General features: G+C 40.7%; 2 protein-coding genes across 7 annotated transcripts in view; one reads left to right on the top strand and one right to left on the bottom strand.

Moving 5' to 3' along the window:
- C14H7orf50 (chromosome 14 C7orf50 homolog) overlaps nucleotides 1–15,310 on the top strand; it is a 140,769-nt gene that overhangs the window by 64,413 nt on the left and 61,046 nt on the right. The window lies entirely within an intron of this gene.
- Nucleotides 1–15,310, bottom strand: part of GPR146 (G protein-coupled receptor 146) — a 48,974-nt gene that overhangs the window by 7,732 nt on the left and 25,932 nt on the right. For 2 of the 4 annotated variants that reach the window (XM_060282459.1, XM_060282458.1), the window contains exon 2: nucleotides 11,674–11,797. In XM_060282459.1, coding sequence (XP_060138442.1) covers nucleotides 11,674–11,680 — 7 coding nt within the window. In that variant the 5' untranslated portion in view covers nucleotides 11,681–11,797. Of the gene's footprint in view, nucleotides 1–2,891; nucleotides 9,177–11,673; nucleotides 11,798–15,083; nucleotides 15,308–15,310 lie in introns of those variants that run through there. The other 2 variants (XM_035131322.2, XM_035131324.2) reach the window with 2 other exon arrangements.

The following is a 15,310-nucleotide window of genomic DNA, read 5'->3' as shown; positions in this document are numbered from 1 at the left end:
ATACTGGATGGATAATAATTGCTGCTGTTTAACCTAACTATTTCCTTCCTCAATTTAAGGTGTTTTTCTCTTGGAACCACAGCTAGCTTTTGTTCTTCCTGTGGCTTATAGCATCTACATAGGCATTCACAAATTGTTTTTGTGTTGAATCCTTCCTATATTGTACTCTTGCTCCTTTTAACTGATCTGGCCATTCTGTTTTTCTTCTGTGTGTTTGGAATGGCATTTGATGAGACCTAAATGGCATTACCTTTCTCCCTTCTTTTAAATGCCTCGGAACTCTCCTCTTCTATAAAGCTTTTGGCTTAAGGAAATCCAAGCAGTGTAATAGTACTTGTACCTATTTTGCCCCTATGATCCTTGCCTCTTCCCCTGCTGTCGAAGCGTAAATCTTAAACTCCTTGGGCCAGGGACATAACATTTAATCTGTGCATCCAAAGAACTCTGATATTAATTTACCAACAAGCAAACTGAGGTTGAGACCTATATAGTGGCAGTAGCTGTATCCCAGTTCTTAGCCACATCTCCACAGGAAGGTGCTTCTTCAGTTAAAGGTGCACAACCTACTCTAGTAGAGTGCTACTGCCAGCAGAACAGAAAAGCCTCTAGTCTCACTGGGGCTTCTGCAATGGAGTCCTCTGAGGACAGCAGTGCCACAACCCTGAGACAGTTCCAGCCCCACATTTGGAAGGGCACTAACTACAGGCTCATCTTGTTGAAGTGCATCTGTGGCTGGCACTATTTTCTCTTCATCTTCTGGTTTGGAGATATTGACTTCATCCCCAGAAGAATTGCTGGGGATGAAATGCTTTGTATTTAATCATTTTTAACAGTTGTAAGCCACCTTGAATCCCAACTTGGGAGAGAAGTGTAGCATAAAATATATTAAATAAATAAGAAGGAGGTTCTTAATTCATGGTCATGACACCTTCTCCCTCCCTCCCTCTTTCTTTCTAAAAAGCAAAATCAGACTATACCTTTAAAGCACATTCGAAACACATTTTCCCCCTCAAAGAATTATGGGCAGTGTAGTTTAAGGGTTGCTGGGAATTGTAACTTTGTGAGGGTTACAGGGTGCAGAATTCTTTGAGGGGAAAGTTTGTAATACTGGTTGACATGGTTGCCTCTTAGCTACACAGGAATAGCTTGGCTGAGGTGTGAAAAGGAATTGCGTGGGTGTGCAGATGGAGAACCTGGCCTCAAATCAACTTAGCTCCTCTGCTGTTGTTTTTAAGCACATGTGTTTTGTTTGTGTTTTCAATTATACACCCCTAATCTATCTCAGGAATCAAGACAGCTCCAAAAGTTTTATCAGGCACAGAAGTGGCTGGATAATTTATAAGAACTGACCTCCCTCTCATAAGAGAGTTTTCCCTTCCAGAGCAGCAAGCAAATGCTTTTGCAATTGCTTTGATCATAGCTTAATTTAAAGGTGTGTTACCGGGTATTTCTGCATATAATGATTTCCTATTTTATTAAACTGCAGGATTAGCATAGCATACCTTATGACACTTAAATAACGCATGTTTATCTTGAAAAGCTAAAGCACTGCACATAATTAAACTGAAAAAATATTAAGATAATATTCAATATTTTAACATCATGAGTACATGAAACTGACTTCACTGAGTCAGGATATTGCTCCATCTAGCTCAACAAGGATTCAGGCAGAAACAGCTATACCATGTCAGTTCTCTGTCTCCTTTTTTTAAACTCAAGATGTCAGGAATTAAACCCTGCAGCCTTCAGGTTGCAAAGAATATGCCATACCCCTGAACTGTGGACCTGCCACAACTGAGACCAACCAGAAACCCAGCAAATTTGAATATGACTTTCTTTGATCCAATTTAACAAACACTGCTACTATGCAACTTCCTCTCAATTCAGTGGCCAGTTCTATGGAAATAAAGTGATTAGGCAGCGGTCACTGGTGGATTGCATCTTTTGAGTTCATCAGTACTATAGACTTAACGTGAAAACCTGCAATCTTCACTACCTCTCATTTGTCTTTTCCCAGCCAGGGGCAGGTTATCAATTCATACCCTTAGACTTAGTCCCACACAGCCATTATTTAAACAATGTTATCTCTCATCATATTTCTTCTTATGCGGTGAAAGCGGCCCCAGTGTTTCCTATATAATGCCAAAATAAACCCTCCATAATCCCCAAGATTAACTTTTTTTTGAAGAACATAAGACGGACACTGCTAGATGAGGGCAAAGACCCATCTCATCCAACTTCCTGTTCTCACAGTGACCAGTCAGATACTTATGAGAAGCCTGCAAGCGGGACCTGAGTTGCAGCAGTGCTCTTCCCACTTACGACCCCCAGCAACTGGTATTCAGTCTCATACCATGGAGGTAGAGCATAGCCACCATGGGTAATAGCCATGATAGTAAATGATTTTTGGTGAAATTATCATGGTTATTCTTTCTGTTACACCATTTGAGTAATAAAAAAAAGTACATAATTTGAAAGCCCATGATAAAAATTTATTTTGGAGGTAGTGAGACATTCCTACCCCTATCCCAATGAAATCGGGATTTCAATCTGAAAAAAATATATTTGGCTAGATAACGTCAAAGTATTTGATTTTGTTCATTTTTCAGATTTAAAAAAATGCAATTTTATAGTACCTAGAGAGCAGTTATTCTTGGTAAAGTACCGTGTGTTGTTTAGTACAATAAAAAACTTTTGTATGAACGTGTGTGTTTCTCCAAGGGCTTATGTTAAATTTTAAATAAATTCTTGCTTCTCTAGAATATAGTATTACTGAAACTTTTTGCCATAACATTCACTCTGTTTTGATTCTCAATTCTTACAGCTGTCATGCCCACTGCCTAACCTCAAACCCTCTTTCCCTGCTGCTACGAAACCTCTTAAACTCCTACCTTCAGTTCATGAAGCATTTTCCTTTGTACTTTGGAGTCCAGATATGGCTGATAAATAACATCTCAGGAGAAGAAAGCATGCCGAAGGGTGTTGTATTTTCCCTCTTTGAACACATAGTGATCTTCTGCGATCACCAGGAGCCTTATACAGCTTGGTAGTTTTTCTGCATGTGTGCTGCACTTGTTTTTCCTCTAGTAAATTACTCACAAAGTTTCTGCTTCTCTTGGCAAGCCAAGACTAGCTCCTCCCTTTCTCTGTTTACAGCCAGTTTCAAGAAACAGGAGGCTGATCTCAGAGGGGAGTGTTTCCTGACATTACACTCTGCTGAGTGTTGGCTGCTTCCGATTGATTGGTAGAAAGGGAGATGTTCCTGGAAGACTCCAGTTTGGTGTTCAGTTACAGTTGCTCTATCTCTCTCTCTCTCCTCCTCTCCCCCCCCCCCCAAGCTGCCTGCCTTTTTCCAATTCCTCCGGGTTAGTTTACTGCATTCTCAGTAGAAAGCAGTTTTGCCCTTAGCTGGCAGATTCCATTGAAGGTATGAAATGCCTTACGGGAAACTGTTATTGGGAAAATCAGTTTTCTGTTTTGATTTTTTTGAGGTTAAGATATTCTGGGCAGCAGGGCTTAATTCCACTGATTTTTTTTAATAATTAAAACATATATTAGCATTGTGTATATAGATCTTGACACTGAACAATTCTAAAAGATTTAGATATGCTATAAGCTGCCCAGGTTGGCTGAGATATAAATAATGATGATGACAACAACAACAACAACTAATAGCTACTAGTCAAGATGGCTATATTAACTCTTCTGTTGGATGCAGTAGGTACCTCTGGATACCAAGTGCTGGGAATTATATGCAGGGCAAATCTTTCTATGTTGGTTTTACTCCGTTTCTCTGTCTCTCTGTCTTTCTCTGCCCCCCCCCCAATTTCAAAATCAGTTGTCCCTGTGCAGAATCATTATGAAAATTCACCAGCATTTTACTGTGCATTTCTCCTAACATAACCCTTTTGTGTGCAATTTACAAGGATAATATAATGCATTTTTGTATGTTGTTCGTAACATCCTTATAGGCTTATCAGAAGCAACTAGTTGGCCATTGTGAGAGCAAAATGCTCAGCAATATATGATATGGCTTTGGTCAGATCCACCAGGGCTCATCTCAATTTCTTATTTTAGTAATTTCATTATATTCTCAAGAGTATATGCAAGTGTATATACAGAAAATTACAGTGGTACCTCGGTTTGTGAACGCAATCCATTCCGCGGAGGCATTCGCTCGCCAAGGCATTCGCTCGCCGAAGACACGCTTCTGTGCGTGTGCGAAGCGCCGATAGAGTGCTTCTATGCACGCGCTGCGCAGATCGCATCCGATGCTGCAGAACCCGGATGTAAACACTTCTGGGTCTGCGGCGTTCGTAAACGGAGGTAGTCGTAAACCGAGGTTCCACTGTACTAGGAATGGAAGAGTTTCCCTGACTCCCTAAAGGGTCTCTGTTTATTTGTTTAGATTTAGAATATTTATATAGCACTTTTCTATTTAAAAAAAGTTCTCGAAGTGGTTTACATGGTACAAGGTGGCATTTAAAAATGTTTCAATGAAGTTGTTTACAGTCTCAGCATGGGCAGGCTTCCACATGTAGATCCTCCACCCTAGAACGAAGAAGCAGACTCCCTCACCATATGCCTGATGTTTACTCAGACTCAGGATGTCTTGGCCTTGGTAATGGGGCAAAGAGCAAATCCTGGTGGAAAGAGCTATTATCCCCTTGCCCCAGACCAAATCTGAGAGGCAAGTACAGTGTCTAGGTCAGGAAGTCAGGGTTGTTCCAGACTCACAGATCTTCTCACAGACAACTGATTTGAGGACAGTTGATGAAGTTGCTCCTTTTCCTTGCTGATGTCACTGGCTGTTTTGGCCTGCAGTGGAGTTAACAGTAGTCCCTCCCTAGACGTACACCCCCTTGATTAGATCTTGCACTAGCCCAAATGGAATTTTGGGCTTTGAACAGCTGACAGCCATGCCATATCATAAACCATTTCTGAAACTACTGACACTTTCAAAATGACCAGATTGAGTGTTGTACGTTTTGCTCTTTGAAAAAAGCTAGTCTAAAGTCTGTTTAAAGTCATGGATTCATGATTCTTCGTAGCCTGACCAGTGTCCGGCTACTGTCGTTAAACTTGTCTCATACAATACTATTGCTCTGCTTTCATGTCACCAACAAAGCAGCCTAATATTAAGATTGCAAAAGATAGGATATGCCAAGGGTTACACAAGAGTAATGGCGCAAAAGTCAATGATATGCTGGTGTTTCAGAAATGGCATGAAAGGGTTTTTGGCAGAAACATGCATGACAAAAAGGTTAGAAACTGGTTGCCTGATAGCGCCTTATAATTGTTCAGGCTAATTAAAACACTGAAATGCAGCTGAAAGGTTTACCGTTAAAAATGAAGCTAATAATCATTAAAACAAGCACAAACACTGCACTCTTTATTAGGCAATCACACTAGGCTATGAGAGAATTTGCTTGTTGCTTTGTGTGTATGTACGTGCTCTGTAGCATACTAAACAGACTTACTATTCAACCTCCAATATACATCATATGGATAATTTCCAGGGTAGTTGTTTAACAAAAGCAAACTCTTGGGATTTTTAGCTGCATGATCTTTAGATTCTTTTGACTTTTATTTAACCCTCACTTAACAAACATATATTTTACATGTAGTACTCACTAGAGAATTAAAAACATTAAATAGCAAACTTGTAGCTGTGCTCAAGTATGTCATGTATTCTTGTTTCCTTCCAGTTCACTTTCTTTGTGCCCATTCTTTTACATTGGAGACAACCAATGTGGCATTCTCTAATTGTTGGACTGCAATTCCCATTATCCCTAGCTTTGCCCATACTAGCTGGGGCTGATGGGAGCTGTATTCTAGCAACATCTGGAAGGCACCACATTGGCTACCCTGTTTTACATTTTTAGACATAGTGAATTTTCTTTTCCTGCATTTATTGTACAGAGCCTAGTCAATTTCAGTTGCTATAGGACTCTGTGGTACAGCACATGTTCTGTGTCATGTAATAGGGAGGGCAGATTAGGCAATAGGATAATCTTTCACTTGCAGATGGATGAGTCACCATTACTTATAACACAGGTATTTGATAGATGAGGGTTTTTTTTTATTTTAATAAGTGCAGTAGAAAATCCTGCTTGGTCAAGGGTGTTGACATGAATAACCTACAAAACTTTTTTCCAAGCCTGTCATTTATTATTGCATGGTGGCGCCTGTGACCAGTTTGACTGGTGGGAGGTTGCAACCATCAGTATCATATAATGGAGATAGTGCAGTGTGGGTGAAAGCAAACAAGCTATTTTTCCAGTGTAGTATTCCATGGTTGTTGTTTTTGTTTGTTTGTTTAAATATATACTGCCAAACTATGCCTCCTCCTTTTGTTACTTTGCTGTAAATTGCTCTTCCCATTTTTAATTTTGTTTGTTTTTCATCCTTGGAGAGGGTCCAGGAGCATGGAACCCAATACACTTAGAACTTAATGAGGTTAATGGAACCCAGCCTGAAGTTGTTGTGTGGTGAGGAGTGGGTAAGAAATGCTTTAAAGTTTAAACAAACAAACAGGCAGACAGACAGACAGACACAAACAAAAACAAACAGACAGACAAACAGAAATAACTTAGAGGGGGATATGGAGTGGAGTAACAGCAGGTGAGAAGAGTTAAACACCAGTTTTGTGCTCTAAAGTTCTCCCTCCCAAAGCAGATTTTCATTTTTAACCAGTGTTTGGACTCTGCTACATGTTTGTGTAAATGTGTGATTACACTTTAAAGGTAAAAGGTAAAGGGACCCCTGACTATTAGCTCCAGTCGTGACCGACTCTGGGATTGCGGCGCTCATCTCACTCTATTGGCCGAGGGAGCCGGCGTACAGCTTCCAAGTCATGTGGCCAGCATGACAAAGCAGCTTCTGGCGAACCAGAGCAGCGCATGGAAACGCCGTTTACCTTCCTGCCAGAGCGGTACCTATTTATCTACTTGCACTTTGACGTAGTTCCCATTATCTCCTAGTCCGATCTTGGCAGGTAAATTTGGTGTAATTTGCTGTTAACATTTGAAATCACCTTTTCCTGGTTGTTGATCTCTTTAATCTCTTTGTGCATCTTCCACTGCTCCTTAATTAGGTAGGCCTAATTCTATGATTCTATGAACCGTCATATACATTACAAAGGTAGTGGAAGATAGATGCAAGGAATGCTTTTATCTTTCTTCAGATTGGAAAACTATTCAGAAAATATACTGTTACAGTAACAGGGTTTTGGGGGGGGGACAACCTATAACTTCTAGAATTAGTGAATGTTAGAAATTAATAAATGGTAGAATTTAGATAATGTTTGGAGTAATGAAAGGAACATGCCAGACCAGTGAATAATACAGGCTGAACCAGTTCTCCTGTTCAGGAAATCACTGATAGCAATGCCATTGAGAACACAAGGAGAATTAAGTACTGGGCCATTAAAGAACAATTGACCATGCAGCTGCTGTTCATCCCCCTCCCATCTGTGTGTTATTTAGCAGAAGAAATACCAAGAGTTAGGAGGGGGAGGTTACAGGAGGTGTGGTGTCAAACAGGAAGAATGTGGTCCTTTTGAAAAAAGAGGTACCGGTATGGATAAGGGGTGGGGTGAGCAGATCCGTGGGGAGGAGTTGCTTGGACCAAGGGTTCTTGGGAAGAAGGGCAAAGCCAGGTCATGGGTAGGCAAACTAGGTCTGGGGGCCAGATCTGGCCCAGTCGCCTTCTGAATCCAGCCCACAGACGGTCCGGGAATCAGTGTGTTTTTACATGAAAATAGATGTACTGTATACATGAAATCTGGTGAGATCTGACGTGGTTCACTTGAGATGTATGCTGACACAAATCATAGTTCCAAGGCAATTCAGATCTCCCAAATTGGCCACATTAGTTTCAGTGTGAGAAATGATGGTACTGTTGATTTTATTGCAGCTTGGCTGTTATTTCAGAACTGAATCTGCCTCACTGAATTTGGCACAACAGAAACAACAGTTCATTTACTAACCCAAACTCCATTTGTTGAAACTTTGTGAGTTTAGACTTTGTGAGTGGGGAAAGAAGTGAAACTTGGCATCATGGGAACATTTTCCATAGATATTCTTTTGCCAGTTGGAAAAGATTCACAGGCGGCACAGATGGTGCTTCTCCTGGAAACCATTATGCTGTGCTACTTCCTGTCAATAAAACAAGTGAAAGTCGACCTAGTGACTTATCAGCAGTGCATTATGCTGGCTGCAGCGGAGTTTCCTGTTGAGAAATGGGCTCATATTCTGTGGTCCCAGAATGCCAGGACTGGTAATGCATAAATATTTCCAGGAAATGCATTGAAACAGGATATTTTCTCCCGTTGGTGTTCATAATAAGGATGGTTGCTTTGGTTTGCATTTCTGGTCTTGAATGTTCAAGGTGGCTACATCAGGCACCCCCAAACTGCGGCCCTCCAGATGTTTTGGCCTACAACTCCCATGATCCCTAGCTTAGAGGACCAGTGGTCAGGGATGATGGGAATTGTAGTCCAAAACATCTGGAGGGCCGAAGTTTGGGGGTGCCTGGGCTACATCGTGGCTGAAATTACTAGGAAGCTTGCTAATTCCCAATCAAACCATACTATCTTTACTTAATCCCTAGCTGAGTTGGTAGCCTTAAGTGTGTAAATTATTAAAGTGTGTAAATGGAAGTTAGTTTCATTGATTTTACTGAACATTTCTTCCTATTATATTTACTAGGCTACACCTTTAGTAACTTTTGACAGTGAATTAGAGTGCAGTTTTCCTAGCAACTATTTTTGTTCATTATTTCTAAGGGTGCAGACAATAGCAACATAACTGGGAAGTAGGGTTGTCACCTTTGGTCGGGCAAAATAAAGGACAGGTCAGCAAAATATGGGACATGCTGTGGTGGGGAATTTGGGGGTTACAAATTACCTGGTGTAGAAATGACTTCAAAGCAATCCATTGCAATAGCACACAGGGGTTACAGTGGTTTATTCAATTAAAAAAAAACCCTACCACTCTCCATCCCACCCACCTCTGCCCATGCAAAAACTATTGTACCCAATCCCCCTGCTCTCCACCGGATGGACAGACCAGGCCCATGCAAGCCCTCTTCACTCTCTGACGCTGAGTCTCTGAATCTCCATCTTTGATGCACTTGCCTCTGCCCATGCAAAAACGCTTTTCCCCCATTCGCCATCAGGACCGTGCAAGCCCCCCCCCCCAGTGTCTGACTCATCCCATCCCCTCTGCCCACACAAAAAATTTCTCTACCCACACTGGATCAGGGCCCTGCAACCCTCCTCTCTTGCTCTCTGACATGCCTACCCCCTCCCCGTCTACACAAAACCTGAGACTCCACCATAGCAGGCCTGTGCACAGCAAACCCCATCTTTCATGTTCCGTGACCCATCCCCTACCCACGCAAAAACTCAAAATGCCTCCTCCTGGCCCCACCCTCTGCCCATGTCCTGCAATAATTCTCTCACTCTCACTCATTGCTCTCCTCCTCCTGGACCCATCCTCTGCCCGCACAAACTCCTGCTCAGGCTCTCACTCCTCTCCTCTCACTGGACCCACCATCTGCCCATGCAGTTTTGAGGATGAGAAGGAGGATGAGCTGGAATACATGAAAAAGGTGTCCCGTTTGATTGTTCAATAAAGGACAAATCACATTTTTCTAGGGATGGGTTGCAACCTTACTGGGAAGCTGATTGAAATGTTTCTAAATGTTAGATCCTTGAAGCAGGAACAGTTGGTGAAGTTAATCATCCAGTATTAACCATTTTCTTTTTCAGTAAGTCTCTTGTTAATGTTATCTGTGTATTTATAATTATTACTTGAAATTTATTGTGCATCTTCTTTTCTACTGTCGGTTTAACTGAAGTCCTTTGTAATTTATGCCCACATGTTATTTCACTAGTTGCATAAATGTTCTTTGTCTACTTTGCACTATTATTATTATTGTTATCATCATCATCATTATACCCCACCTTTCCCCCTGATGTGGAATATTCCCCTGATGGGAATATGCTCTTTTCATTAAAGCATAATCTTAGTATTTTTTATATATAATATTTACATAATGGGGAAATATTTATGTGGCTTCTGGGCAGTGTGCAGAAACTTAGATATTTAAGTATTGCTTTCCATGCACCTGAGATTAAATAGTACTCAGTGGGTTAACTCCCAAAATCCAGTCGCTTTCAAGCTTTGAATTAATATAATAAATAAATTTGTTATAGCTTTTGGTCCTCACAGGATGGTTGTGGTGTAATTAGGATGTATACTATGATAGATATATAAATTAGGTTGATATTGATGCTTAAGCTGTCAGATTTACATAAACCTATATTCCTCCATTAAGAGGTGTGTGGAATTTTACCTGCAAAAGAGGTATGGTATTGTTGGTTTGCAGTAGTTGCTAAATTCCAAATTTTCCTTTACAAAAGGGCTTCATTTGTAAACTAGTTCTGCAGGTGGGCATGGCTCCTGTCAGGCACATTTTTCTTTTAGAAAAGAGCTGCTTGTTTCAGACACAATTGATTTTCTGCTAATGATCATTATTTCAACCAACAATCATATAATGTTTACCAGTAAGACTATTCATACCCACATTTAAACATACACAAATGTTTTAGTTCCTCTTTGACTCCTGAAGTCAGTTAGATAATATTTCTGTATATTTCAGTTGGAAACTAATGAGCAGGTATTCAAAACATTTTTTGTAATTTTGTCTCTAGCTTTTTAATGATTTATTTGGAGGATCTAAGGTTCTATTATTAATTGCTTAGCTCAAACTGCTTCTGGGGAGAGTGCTATACCAAAAATCACAAAGCTGGCTTTGTATCACCTTAAAGACAAAAAATTTAATTATGGTATAATGTTTTGTGGACTAGAGTCGTAGAATCATAGAACTGTAGAGTTGGACTAGATGAGGGTCATCTAGTCCATCCCCTGCAATGCAGGATTAATTTATTAGTTGACTTAAAATTAATATTTAAGGTGCTACAAGACTTAGTTGTTTCAGCCAATACTTCTTTTGAGTTGCTTAATACTACAGTAGACATGCAGATACCAGACTTAAATGAATACTTCATATCTGAGTCTATCATTCATATATATTGCAAAACAGGATTAAAAGTTCTTTTGAATCTATGTTAGCATTAAAATACCAATCCAAGTCTGTTACAATCTAATGAAGTTTCATCTTTTGTTAACCATCTCTTCTAATGACTTAATAAAAATGCAGCTGGATTGCTGACTCTTAACTTATTGCAACATAAAATGTAAAATCACAGCTTTGTAATATTTTGCGTACCATTATATTTCTTCCTTAAATCTGTTGGTATAACCTTGTATTTTATGAATGACAAAATAGAAAGTATTAAAGGTACTGATCAATTTTAATGTATACAATGCATATTTCTAGAAAAATTGCAGTAAAGAAAGTTGATCTAAGGTTAGATGAAGTTTAATTAGATATAAGATCCATAGTATTGAAACAAGATAGCTACATACACAATTTCCTAACAGATTACCTTTTCTTTTAAATTATGAATCGTCTTACAGGTGCTTATCGCCTTCTGATGCAGAAGTTCTATTAACTGTTTGCCTGTATTATAGCAAAGACAACACCCTTTAATTCCCTTTGTTTTAAAGAGCAAGCTACAAAGCAACGTAGCTGAACACTCACCTGGCATGCACTACCTTGCCTCAGAGTGAAGTATGTAGTCTTCTTGACAGCAGGCAGAAACATTTTGCTTCTCAAATTGGAACTTTCTCAGAGTAAGTTCAGCAAAAGCTCCAGTGTCTCATTTCTGTAAAGGGTAAACAATAGCTGAGCTTAGGAGAGGAACGCTGACTCCACCGCATCACTGTTGTTAGTGGCACTGAACTCTATGTATTCACGTGACCTCCCCCAACACATACATACACAGCATAATCCTTTAAGCCTCTGCTGTACTCTCCGATTGGCAGAGAGGTCTGTTACAAAATCAAGCCCTCCACAGTGATAGCTCTAAGTGATTAAGTCAGGAGGGTGAAGGGGCATTAATCATGAGGTCTGATTACTGCCCTGAGGCTGATTTGCCTCTGCAGCAGTGTAGAGAGAGTCCTGAATGCTCTCTGTATTTTTTGAAAAGGCATCACATTAAAAAGGCATTTTTCTAGTTACAGAACTATTAAACCTCTAAGACAGTTTCGTAATAAAACCATTATCAAGTGCACACAGACCACGGGACCACAATAGGGAATAAGCATTGAAGCTGTCTTAACTGAGTAGTCTTATTAAAAAATAGGAATACTGAGGCATGTACATTTCATTTGCAGATTATTCCAGGAAGGTCTTTTTTTAAAGTCAAACATAGCAGCATTACCTTATTAATAGAAACATAGCCTTAGGAAGAACAGTATTCTAGAAAGGAACTTACAATTTTACAGTGTAACGAGGATTTCAAAGTACAGTACAAGGCAGTACAACAGCAGGATTATTTAAACCAAGACTATACTACCGTTGCTTATTAAAATTGTCTTTTGTGGGTTTTAATTTTACTGTATGCCTAGAAGCTCAGTTAAGCCTCCGGAGGTTTCTTGTTTGGCCCTCAATAACAGCCACTGCTGTCAGAAATATGCCACCTCTTCTTATGCACCTTCAGAGTCCCCCCCCCCACCAGAACTCACTGGAACTCAGTTCCAGCATCTCTCAGGTCGGTGCTATTGCCATTAAAGAGTATGAGGGAGGTGTTCATGGTGAGTTCTGGCACCTCCTTTTCTAGAAAAATAGCACTGTGCACTGCCATAGCTTGGATTTGGATAAAGCCTCCTCAGTAGATCTACTTCATGTGTTGTATATGAGGAGTGGAAACAGAATTTCCCCTCTGACCTCAGGTGCTCCACCATGCAAAGTGAAAATGACTGTACTGTTGCAATGGTTGGCATTTGGCAGGTCTTGGTGCCTTAGAAAATACCAACCCTTGGCACTGTCTGGAGACAGGCATGTGGGTTCAGACACATACATTGCAACAGGCCCTGTCAGTGGCTTCTTCCTCAAAAGCTCTGATGCCCAGGCTCTTTTATTACACCATATAGACTTTTAGGAATTGTAGTAATATACATATACATATATATAGAGAGAGAGAGAGAGAGACAGAGAGAGAGAGCTACTTCAATATTACAGGCGGGGTTTACAAATTGCCCAACTATGTTGTGGCTCCATGTTTTGAAAGAGGCATATTGATGTGAAGGATGCCATAGTTCGTGGTATTCTGCAGAATGTAGATGAGGTGGCAGTAACAAGGGGTAGGAATAGGAGTCATACTCCCTTGACAACTTACGGTAACTATTGGATTTGAAATTACTGCTTCTCCTAACAACAAACTAGATAATATTTCGTTGACTTTTTTTGTTTTTGTTTTAATAGTACCATCATTTGTTTTAATAGTCCCATAGTTACCTCACCTCTTGAAGTAGTCACTTTGTAAAAGTATAAGTGAACCTGTACAACAAAATATTGCTGTGGTGAGGATGTGTTTCTGCATTCTGACTTCACCACTGGAAGGATGGCTGGGACCCTTGAAGGTGTCCAGAGTGGGAAAACTGTCCCAGCTAAGGAACCCCTGAAGACCAAGATCATGTTGGCTGTCAGTAGAGTCTATGGCCATGTAATGAGCTCTGACTGAGACTCAGGTCATGGCTTTGTTTGACTTAGATTCTTGCACTCCTTCTATCCATCATCTTGTTTTATTTATTTGGGGGGTGGGGTGGTATTCCCTCCCTTTTTTTGTACCGCAAAGCTCAGCAGTCACCTGAGCCTGCTGACAATTCTCTTTTGTGAGTAGGTGGTGCTGTTTTGGCTACATAAGGATAGGCGCTAACCCCGAGATGGCATATGTGCTGGAAAAAAATAATAGCTAAGGTCTTGTGGCTACCTAGAAGATAAGCAGATTTAGTGTCAAGCTTTTATGAGAAGCATGAAGTGTATCCTCAAGTTGGCAAATACATGTCCACATATGTGCACAAAGGGGGCAGGAAGTCAACAATAAACCCCCAAAGCCAGGAAATGTATTGGATAGTGGTGGGTCTGTAACATTTATGTACAGCTCAAATTCATGCAAGAACACATTCACAACACTTTGCTAATATTATCTTCTCCAAAGGTTCACAGAGGGCATTCCTAATCCTCAGGATGATGCCTCCTTCTGGAGCATGTAGGCAGGACCATTCCCAATTACTTCACCAAGGGGTAGGGTGACCTTGACTCGTAAACTGACTCTACCTAGTTAGCCATAATGTTGGGCCATATTGGTGATTCTAGGAGCCAAACGCCATAGCTCCAAGCCCTTTGAATAAGTGGTCACCTTTTCTCCTATTTTGCTCACATTTAGATAGCTTTTTTAGTGGCCATAACACCAGCCCACAGAGACTCGGGGCTGAGAGTGTTGTTAGTGGGCCCAAAATCATGTGTCTTCAACGTGAAAGATATAGGCCCGCAACCATATTTCTCCTTGGTTCCTAAAGAATTCCTTGATCCATAGATTCTAGATTTCTCTGCTGTTCTTTTGCCCCAAGCCTGTTCAACAGTGGAACAGACCCCCCACAAGAGGTGGTGGACTCTTCTTCCTTAGGGGTTTCTAAGCAGAGGTTGGATGGCCATCTGTCATGGATGCTTTAGCTGAGATTCCTGCATTGCAGGGGTTGGACTAGATGACCCTTGGGTCCCCTCCAGCTCTAGGATTCTATGATTCTGTGATCCTGGGGAACAGAGCCAACACAAGCTAGAAGTATGTGGTGCACTATGGGTGTGGGTTGCACTGTGCTTCTATTTAGATTGCATGGAAGAGTATAAAGGTCAGAGGCTAGAGAAAGTAAGATGTCCAAATCCATATGGATTAAAGAACACATACTCTTAGCCCATAAGGTGTTAGTGAAATACCTACTAATGGGGTTATTGCTGCCCACTCTTTCTTGCAGGCAGCAGCTTCAGCAGCTTTTGAGGGTGATATCCCTATTCTCATTCAGTAAGTCAGTGTCTTATACTTAGTAGCCAATGGCTATTACAATATAAATCACTAAAACAAACAATCAGAAGAGAAAGTTAAAACATACTGTTGTGAGGCTTTTTTGGGTGGGTGGGTGCCAGACCCCCCTAATCCCTTGATCCAGCAAGTGTTAAAAGCTTATCAAGCCTTCTAATTCCTGAAATAGCCAAGGTAACTTCCTGGTGAGATGAGGTGGAATTAAGGTACTTGTTGCAAGATGGCAAATGGGTGGAGGGCCCTCCCTCTACAGAAAAAGCCGGAGTGGAGAACAGAGTTTGGCAGTGATGTGACCTA

The sequence above is a fragment of the Zootoca vivipara genome, chromosome 14, assembly GCF_963506605.1.
Source record: "Zootoca vivipara chromosome 14, rZooViv1.1, whole genome shotgun sequence".
NCBI classification, from domain to species: domain Eukaryota; kingdom Metazoa; phylum Chordata; class Lepidosauria; order Squamata; family Lacertidae; genus Zootoca; species Zootoca vivipara.
This window is presented reverse-complemented; position numbering and strand designations above follow the sequence as displayed.